The 9,941-nt window shown below is 34.2% G+C and overlaps 1 protein-coding gene across 1 annotated transcript; it reads left to right on the top strand.

Annotated features, from left to right (window-relative positions):
* Nucleotides 1–2,816: 2,816 nt before the first annotated feature.
* LOC131653028 (uncharacterized) lies at nucleotides 2,817–9,742 on the top strand. The gene is made up of 7 exons (XM_058923055.1): nucleotides 2,817–2,923; nucleotides 3,794–7,489; nucleotides 7,625–7,710; nucleotides 7,921–8,085; nucleotides 8,192–8,413; nucleotides 9,124–9,248; nucleotides 9,351–9,742. The coding sequence occupies exons 1-7, from the start codon at nucleotides 2,921–2,923 to the stop codon at nucleotides 9,422–9,424; spliced, it is 4,371 nt and encodes a 1,456-aa protein (XP_058779038.1). The 5' UTR covers nucleotides 2,817–2,920; the 3' UTR covers nucleotides 9,425–9,742.
* The last annotated feature ends 199 nt before the right edge of the window (nucleotides 9,743–9,941 follow it).

Raw genomic sequence — 9,941 nt, 5'->3', positions numbered from 1 at the left:
TCTGGCCCTAATTGTCTTTGTCTTATTAACCCCCACATTCTATTTCTTTTGAGCCTTCTTCTTTATATCCTTTAGCTTCAACTTAGGATTATTTTTCAATGAGTTTTGCAACCTCTTGCTAAGCCATTTTGTACTCACCATCTTCAAATTGTATTCTCTAGAGCAACTGTGTATATCAACTAATTTCCTAAGTTGTCAAGTCTCCTCATTATGCAACTTTCCATAATACGCCTCCCACTGACAACCTTCCTTACACACAACCTTCACTCTCTGCTTGTCATTTTTCAAAAACTTAAGAGCTCTACCACATTGGACAACATATGTTTGAATTGCTTCCTTAAAGTCATCTTTTGAGTTAAAATAAGTTCCCAACTCCCATTTATAATGAGATATATCTTTCATTAACTTAAAATTGGTGCATCACTCTCCTCACTATCACATCCACTATCTAAATCCTCACTATCATATAAACTTCCATTTTCTTCTTCCCATTTCTTTTTCTTACTTTTACTTGTTCCATCATGGTTTCTATCGTATTCAACAAGATTGTCTAAGTTTTCATCAGAACAATCCTCACTCATATCAGAATCACTAAATGTAACTTCCAAAGCACTGTCATACTTGTAACTCGCATCCTCACTGTCATCAGAGCTTGTAGTCTCTACACTAGCATTGTTCACACCATTCAGACATTCAACACCAGCATTGTTTCCATCACATACATTCAGACCCTCAACACCAACAATGTTCCCTTCATCACATACACTCATACCCTCAATATCATCATTGTTCACACCATCAATACCTACATTTAAGTCCTTTACGACATCTTCAAAAAGATCTTCAATGATGGAATCTACCTCCGGATTAACAACATCTAAATGTTCTTCCTCTATGGCTTCTTCATCCATATTTAAAGGTTCTACATCTATGGCTTCTTCCTCCATATTTAAAGGTTCATCAATATATTCTGGTTGGGATTAGATATGTTCTATGTAAATGTCAACTTTCAAATGTACCCTAAAGAGGTCAATTACCTCATTTGAACCCTTATCATCCTTAAGAACACACATCCCAACAGAAGGGTCTTTGTAAAAGATAGTGTCTACCTCAGTGTAACCTAAATCTTTCAGAACACCAACCAATTCAAAGTATGACCACCTATCCACATCTACATCTAACTCAATACAATTACCCCCACATAATCAGTTTTTTCATAATCAACAAAGTCACCCCTACGATGAATTGTCAAAGTGATAATATCATCCATTTCTACCTAAGATAAGAAAACAAACATTACAAACAATAAAATGCAACATTACACGCAAGTATTCGTAAAATAATAGCAGATTTCAAAAGGGGCGACAAAAACCTAGAAACCTAATCATTTCAAAAAAACGCAACAACATAAACACACATTCATACTAGACATCGACATGCAAACGAACCGTTTTTAAAAGTTGGGTCTTCGTCTTCCTCAAAGCATCATTCGTTCTCTCTTTGTCTTCTTCACTTGAGACTTCTCACTTTGTTTGCCAGGGCTTCCTATTTCATCATATGTCAAGTAATAACGTCAACCAACTAATAAAATACTAATTCAAATGACACCTCAACAATGATTTTCATTACATCACACCAACAACTTAACACGTCAGCCATGTTTTTAGCAATAAAATAACGTTTTTAACAGTCAGGACAAACGTGACACCATTTTAATAACGTAAAGGGACCAATTTGAAAGTTTTAAAAGAAAAATGACCCAAATGGACCCAGAGACATATGTATGAGACTAAAAAGAGTATTAAGCACTTTTTTTTTTAAATTTAAAAAAAGGCAAAAGGATTCTCGTATTAAAACTTAACTAGCATAAGAAATGCTAGGGTTATAAGTACATAACATAAGTACACCAAATTATAAAGCATGAGTACACCAGAGTAATAAAACTAACTACACCAAATGACCAGTTAGTATAAAATTACAAAACAAAAAACCGCAACACCTAAACCATATCACACCTAATTTGATTAACACTTAATCAAATATAGTGTATAAATTGGGTTGATGTAATAAAATGGGTTAAGACTCATGAAGTTTAATTTAAATTTTTTAATTAAACAATTTCTTAATAAACTTTATTAAAAATATTAAATATCTAAACTTAATTACAAAAGTTAAATATTAATTAATTATGTATTCAGCTTAAATAAAAAAATTAAATATCTAAACTTAATTAAAAAAATTAAATATTAATTAATTATCTAGAAAATTATTAATAATTAATAAATTAATTCTAGTAGGTATTTTCCCATAATTAAAAATAATTTTTTAAATCCTAATCATCAATCGATAGGAATCACAAAAATGCAAAGGTCATCAAAATTAAGTGATCAAAATAGCGGATTTTGTAACAGGGAATCAATTATTTAAAACACTCAAATTAAAAGGACAAAAAATACATTTAAGTCTATTTTATATGTGATTAAAATAAGATTCAACAACTCACCAAAATTTATAAAAATCTAAAGATTATATTAACTATAAAATATTTTTACATAAAAACTATAACTCTCGGTGTGAATATTATTTCTTGTATTATTTTCACAAAAAGACATTATAACAAAATTATTTATTTTCGCATGAAAAATAGACTTGTCTATCATAAAATCAAAAATAAAAAAATATGATAAAACAGAATCAATCAAATATTTAGAAAAAAACTGAAAAGATTTACTCATATCTTTTTCTCTTAAATATAGATTATGCTTTATAAAATCTATAAATATTAAATAATTAAATAATATTTTTATTACATCATTATCATGACTCACTTTTCACTCTCTGAATAAGCCTTCGCGGGTTCTACTATTTTCGAGCGCAATTTTTTCTCAATTTCTTGAAGAAACCATCAATCGACACAATAATGGTTAGTTTTTCTTTACCTTTGTTAAAAAATTGTCTACCAATGTTGTCTGTTTTGTTTTGTCGATTATATGTTTTTTTTTAAATCGGGGTTTTGAGTTTTTAGTGATTTTTTTTAGATTAAAAAGATGTTTTTTTTTTTTTTAATTGGGGTTTTGGGAAAATGTTGATTCTGAATGAATTTCTCTGAATTGGGGTTAATTTAATATATGAATTAGGTTTTTGGGAAAAAGGTTGGATTTGAATTCTTTCTGAATTAGGGTAAATAAAACATGAATGGTTAAGGGGATTTTAATTGATATAAGTTTTTTCTCTGGTTTTGGTTTTGGGTTTTTTTAAATTTACTCTACTACAAACATTGATTTAGATCTAACTCATCACCGACACGGACACACCGGTAATAATTAAAAAAAATGAATAAATTGAACGCTATCATAAGTATAGGTGTTTGTGTCAGTGTCTGAAAAGGATACGCCATTTTTCAGAGGTGTTGGTGCTACAGAGATCATAATATATAATGATTATATTCTGACATGTTAGAATTTTTGTCGTGACTGGTGTCGTAATGATAATATTCTGACTTTGAATGTGGAATGTAAATGCTTTTCAAAATCGGGTTAGGAAATTAAGTTCAATGTATGGTTTGAGTGATTTAGTTTGTTTATAAATGGTAGAATTGATCAAATGGTTTAGTGATTTAGTTTGTTTGAACCTTAATGCAAGAAAGTCAAGGTAGTTGATTCTGAGTGTTGCCATGATATCAATCTATGCGCCGTGTCTTGAATCAATTGTTTCAAAGGTTAAGTTGTTCAGTTAGAGACGTGATTGATTTTATATATAATTCATTGCTTTGTGTTTGAATGTTTATATGTAGAATGGAAATTCTCAAAACAATTATAGAGGTGTCTGGAATAATAATAATATGCCATCCACTGCTTTTAGTCCTGGACTAATTCCTCAAAGTAGTGGTCCTCACGCCTTTGCTGATAACCGGCACATACCGCATCAAGTGCCGACATACTATGCTGATAACCGACAGATACCACATCAAATACCGACATACTATTCTGATAACCGGCAGATACCACCGACATGTCATGTTGGTAACATGCACTTATCACAACATCCAACACCCACACACTATGCTGACAATAGGCCCTTACTACCTACTCCAATGCCGACACACTATGCTAATATTAGGCACTTGCAAAATCAAATGCCGGCACACTACACTGATAATAGGTACTTGCCTCATCCAATGCCGGTACACTATGCTGATAATAGGCACTTGTTGCATCCAACGCCGCCATACTATGCTGATAATAGACACTTTCCGCGTCCAACGCCGGCTGATGAGAGGCAGTTGCCACATCAAACGGTGGTACACAGTACAGATAGCAAGCACTTGCCACATCAAACGGTGGTACACAGTACATATAACAAGCACTTGCCACATCAAACTGTGGTACACAGTACAGATAACAAGCACTTGCCACATCAAACTGCCGTACAATATGAAGATAAAATGTGCTTGCCGCATCAAATGACAAAAGAATTGGCTGATAAAATGCACTTACCGAATCAAAATCCAGAAGACTGTGCTGCTAACAAGTGCTTACCACATAAAACACCAGATCACAATGCTGATAAGAGGCAGTTACCTCAACAAACGTCAGAAGCCTATGCCGATAAGAGTACGTTACCTCAACAAACGTCAGAACACTCTGCTGATATGAACTTATCTCAACAAACACCTAAAGACTCTGCTGATATGAACTTATCTCAACAAACACTTAAAGACTCTGCTGATAAGTGCTTACCACATAAAACACCAGATCAACAAACGTCAGAAGCCTATGCCGATAAGAGGCAGTTACCTCAACAAACGTCAGAACACTCTGCTGATATGAACTTATCTCAACAAACACCTAAAGACTCTGCTGATAAGAAGTGCTTACCACATAAAACAAAGAGGCAGTTACCTCAACAAATGTCTGAAGCCCATGCCGATAAGAGGCAGTTACCTCATCAAACATCAGAACACTCTGCTGATAAGAAGTGCTTACCACATAACACACCAGATCACAATGCTGATAAGAGGCAGTTACGTCAACAAACGTCTGAAGCCTATGCCGATAAGAGGCAGTTACCTCAACAAACGTCAGAACACTCTGCTGATAAGAACTTATCTCAACAAACACCTAAAGACTCTGCTGATAAGAAGTGCTTACCACATAAAACACCAGATCACAATGCTGATAAGAGGCAGTTACGTCAACAAATGTCTGGAGCCCATGCCGATAAGAGGCAGTTACCTCATCAAACGTCAGAACACACTGCTGATAAGAACTTATCTCAACAAACACCTAAAGACTCTGCTGATAAGAAGTGCTTACCACATAAAACACCAGATCACAATGCTGATAAGAGGCAGTTACGTCAACAAATGTCTGAAGCCCATGCCGATAAGAGGCAGTTACCTCATCAAACGTCAGAACACACTGCTGATAAGAACTTATCTCAACAAACACCTAAAGACTCTGCTGATAAGAAGTGCTTACCACATAAAACACCAGATCGCAATGCTGATAAGAGGCAGTTACGTCAACAAATGTCTGAAGCCTATGCGGATAAGAGGCAGTTACCTCATCAAACGTCAGAACACTCTGCTGATAAGAACTTATCTCAACAAACACCTAAAGACTCTGCTGATAAGAAGTGCTTACCACAACAAACACCTGAAGACTCTGCTAATAATAAGTGCTTACCACTGCTCTTACAATGTGAAATTTGTGATCTTAAGTTGAGTCCCAAGTGTATGGAATTTCATAAGAAAGGAAGGAAACATCGAAGAAGGTTGTTGGAACTACACGAACAATCAACGGAACATAAAACTTCAAGTGGAAAAGAGATTAGACCTAATCGAAGTTCTCAAACTAGTAATAAGAGATTACAAACTTCAAGTGCAGAAAAGATTAGACCTAATCGAAGTTCTCAAACTAGTAATAAGAGATTACCACCGATTGTACGTTGTGAAATTTGTGATATTCAGATAGGCGTAGGCCCCAAGTGTTTGAGAACTCATAATAAGGGACGTAAACATAGAAGGTTTTTAGAACTGCGTGTGAAATCAATGAAACATAAAGATTCAAATGGAGAAGAGATTAGCCATATTCGAAGTTCTCAAATTAATCCAGTAGTTCAACCTAAGAAAGTTCCAACTGATGTTTCTAAAAGGAAACTCTCGGATGACACTGGTGCAAAGGATCGTGGTTTCAAGGTAGAGAATGTGAAAAATGAAACTTCTAGTTTCAAGAAAAAGAATGTTCCAGCTGAAATGTCTAAAAGGAAAGTCACGGATAACACCGATGCAAAGGATCATGGTTTCAAACACGACATTGAAGGAGCAACAGGAGGTAAGTACATGAAGATGAATAATGGGATAAGAAGGTCTTTAAAAAATGATCAGCCACAGTCAACTCCAGTTGAGTTGAAGGCCTCGGCAGGCTCTACTATTATTGCCGAAAAAGAATATATAAGTTGTGATTTTGCTGCAACAGTAATACCACAAGGTCCTGTGGCTTCTCATGCATTCACACCACCACCACCAACAGAAGAATCAAGTTTTGAACCCAAAAATCATATTGATTTAACAGAAGCCGAAGAACATCACAAGGTTCAGAAATGTGGTGTGGAAACAAATGATGAGCCGCAAACAATCTCAATGAAGCTACAAGCCCTTGATGGTTGTAATATTAGCTCAGTGGCTGAAGATAATTCTTCTGACTCTGATGTAATAGTAATAGCACAACCACAAGGACACATGACTTCTCAGGTACTAACACCATCACCAGCAGCGGGGTCAAGTTTTGAACATCCAATTCAAATCGATTCTCAGATCGAAGTAGAAGAAGGCCCAGAACTCCACGAGGTTCAAAATCATAGTGTGGAAACAAATGATCAACCACACTCAATATCAATGGAGTTCCATGCCATTGCAGGTTCTGATATTAATACCTCGACCGGAGGTACATGTTCTGATTCGGGTGCAATCTTAATAGCATCACCACCATCTAATATTGCTTATGAGGTATCCACACCAGTAGCAGTTATTCAAACCGGAATGTCAGATAGCAATAATGAGATTCAAAATCCTATTGTTGATTCAAATAATCAGCACCGTTCAATCTCAATGGAGTTGCACGACGTCGCCGGTTCCATGACAAACAACCAAACAGATGTTGTGAATTCTGATTCTACAGCGAGAGAAATTTATAAAGAACCACTTGCATCCCTACTGCCAGATGCAGTTGGGTTAAGTTTTGAGCCTGTAACTGAACATGGTCTAGATACTGAAACAGAACCTAATGTGTCGGAAGCCATATTATATAGTGAGAGCCAACATCCTGCTGAGGAAACAGATATTGAACTGCTACCACCTGTCTTAATGGAGATTGATGTCCCTTTAGAGGTCGGTGCTGAAACCAAAACTGAAGATGGAAATTCTCAAGCCGAAATGAAGATGGATGTCGATCTTTCCCCTGAATCAGGAAAAACTAAGTTGCTTAAGGTATTTCTCATATTCTGATTTCAAAAGAAAGTATCAAATTATACAGTACTTTTTTTAGTTAGAATGTGTGTTTTTTTGTTGTTATATACAACTTTTTATGAATTAATACATTAAAACATTGCTTGCTTGTTGCAGGTATCTGTTTGTCTTACGTGTGGCGATGAAGGCTTTGAAGAGGCAATAGTATATTGCAGTAAATGTGGAGATTATGCAATGCATAGGTACTTGTTACTCACTCTTTCCATGTGAAGATTACATGTACTTACTTTTTAGCACACACATCTACTTTTATTGACATATCATATGGACACTAGTGCATATACCTGTGCGATGCACATATTGTTAGAGAGGAGCTTATTTTTTATCAAGAGTTATGGTGCTAGGAGACTGAAATATTTTAACCTTATGTATTTATAAACTTCTTCTTTCAGATATTGTTTAGTCGGTCCCGTGGTTTTTACCGACAAGGTTACTTGGTTTTGTATGGATTGTGAAGAAGTGGTAGTAGAAGCAGATCATCCTAACAGTGAGACTCCAGAATCAGAAAAAGATGAAGTTGTTTTTGATCCGCAGCCTATTGCTGATCCAAGCTGGAGGTAGAAACCATGTTTGTAGCTTCTATTACCATCGTTTGGAATTAATGAATTTGTTGTAGCTGCTAGAGCAAAAACATTGTCTGACATTGAATTTTCTGTTAAATAGGGGAGGTTTACAGGTTTTCAACAAAAGCTTTGATAAAATCAGGGGACTAATGGGACATTTGTCCACATTAGCTTGCCCTAAAGTTCTTGAGGAGGCAAGTCATCTCCCTGATGTGCTTTATGCAAACTTGCTTCAAAGATCAGCTGTGTGGCCAGAGAGTTTCAAGAAATTTGGAACAAATAATCAGAGTATTGGCCTCTATTTCTTTCCTGAGAATGAAAGGTGACATTTTTGCTAATCTCTTAACATGTTTCCCTTCTTATTTCTAATTTCTTGTTTATAGAAATATTACTTGTTCTCTGATTTTGTATTAAGACATCAATACCAACATTTTTGTGTATTAAAAATATGCTTGTGCCCGTGACAACAACAACTACCAAGCCTTATCTCATCACGTGGGGTCGGCTACATGAATCAAATTTCATCATAATTTTCTATTTAATACGTTTATCTCAAGATCTTTCTTAATAGTTTTTCTGAGTCTTCCTTTATTTCTAGTTGTTCGACTCCTCTCCTTCTGAACTTTCTCCCTACATGCCTGAATCATCAAAATTTATTTTCCACCATCTTTTCTATTATAGGTGCTACCTCAACATTCTATAATATTGTCATTTATTATCTATATTGCTATTTATTATCTTGTTCCGTCTAGTCTTACCACACATCTAATGTAACTTCCTCATCTCTTCTACACTTCATTCTTAACCACCCAACATTCTGCTTTGTATAACATCGCAGGTTTTAGTGTTTTACCATTCTCCAGTAAAAAAATGATGTTAACATCATAGGTCTTGCGCCGGCGACATCCTATAAAAATTATCTTTATTTTGAATGTGTTTATTGTTTTTTACAATATTTAATTAAAGAAGAATTTAATCTCAATGCTCATATTTGAAACTAGTATTGAATTAATCATTAATGTCTTTTTACAGAGTTAAGAGATATTATGACCAGCTAGTTGATGAAATGATCTCCAAAGATCTTGCCATCAGAGTCATGGTTGAAAAAACTGAGCTTTTAATTTTTTCTTCTACATTGCTCCCAAGACAATACAAGAGTGAGTTACATTCCATTTCATATATATGCATGCTACTCCTTCGTATAATCTTTTTTGTTTGTTAATAATTGTATCTTAATTTTTGAGTTATTCATTTTGCAGGATTTCATTCAAAATATTATTTATGGGGTACTTTTAAAAGAAAGCAAGTCTCAAGCACCATGAAAGATACATGAACCTGGTTATGGAAATGATGTTCATGTCTTACTAGATAATAGTCTTATTTGTTATCAATAATTAAAGTTGTCAAAATGGATTAGCTTATATGGGCCGGCCCGCCAGATCCTGAGTCTGTAAATTAGAGCCCATATTTTTTAGGGTTTTTTAGCCTAATCCTGAAAAGCCCGCTACCCATTAGGGCTAATTCATATGGATTGTGGGTAGCCTATTAGGCCCGCATAATCTCTCACCTCACTAAATTTTATATCATTCTATTCAATCTTTTTCCTTTAAATATTATATATTAATATAATTGATATTCTTTCATTTTATTATATTAGTTTTTCTCTTATGATAAATATTCAAGTATTATTTTATACAATTTAAACATATATTGTATTTAGAAAAAGATTATAGTATTTTATAAGAGATAATACAGTACTTAAAAATGTATTATGTTTAAAATAATATAATTTTTAATTTTATTTATAATAAAGATTATGGGTTTTTATTTTTATTTTTTAAAATAAAAAG

This window comes from Vicia villosa, linkage group LG2 (assembly GCF_029867415.1).
Source record: "Vicia villosa cultivar HV-30 ecotype Madison, WI linkage group LG2, Vvil1.0, whole genome shotgun sequence".
Lineage (NCBI taxonomy): Eukaryota > Viridiplantae > Streptophyta > Magnoliopsida > Fabales > Fabaceae > Vicia > Vicia villosa.
Note: the sequence above shows the minus strand (reverse complement) of the source record. Positions and strands in the feature narration are given on the sequence as shown.

Coding starts and splice junctions, on each gene's coding strand:
- LOC131653028 (XM_058923055.1), top strand. Junction 8,086..8,191: donor ATTGCTGATCCAAGCTGGAG/GTAGAAACCATG, acceptor TCTGTTAAATAG/GGGAGGTTTACAGGTTTTCA. Junction 9,249..9,350: donor GCTCCCAAGACAATACAAGA/GTGAGTTACATT, acceptor TTCATTTTGCAG/GATTTCATTCAAAATATTAT.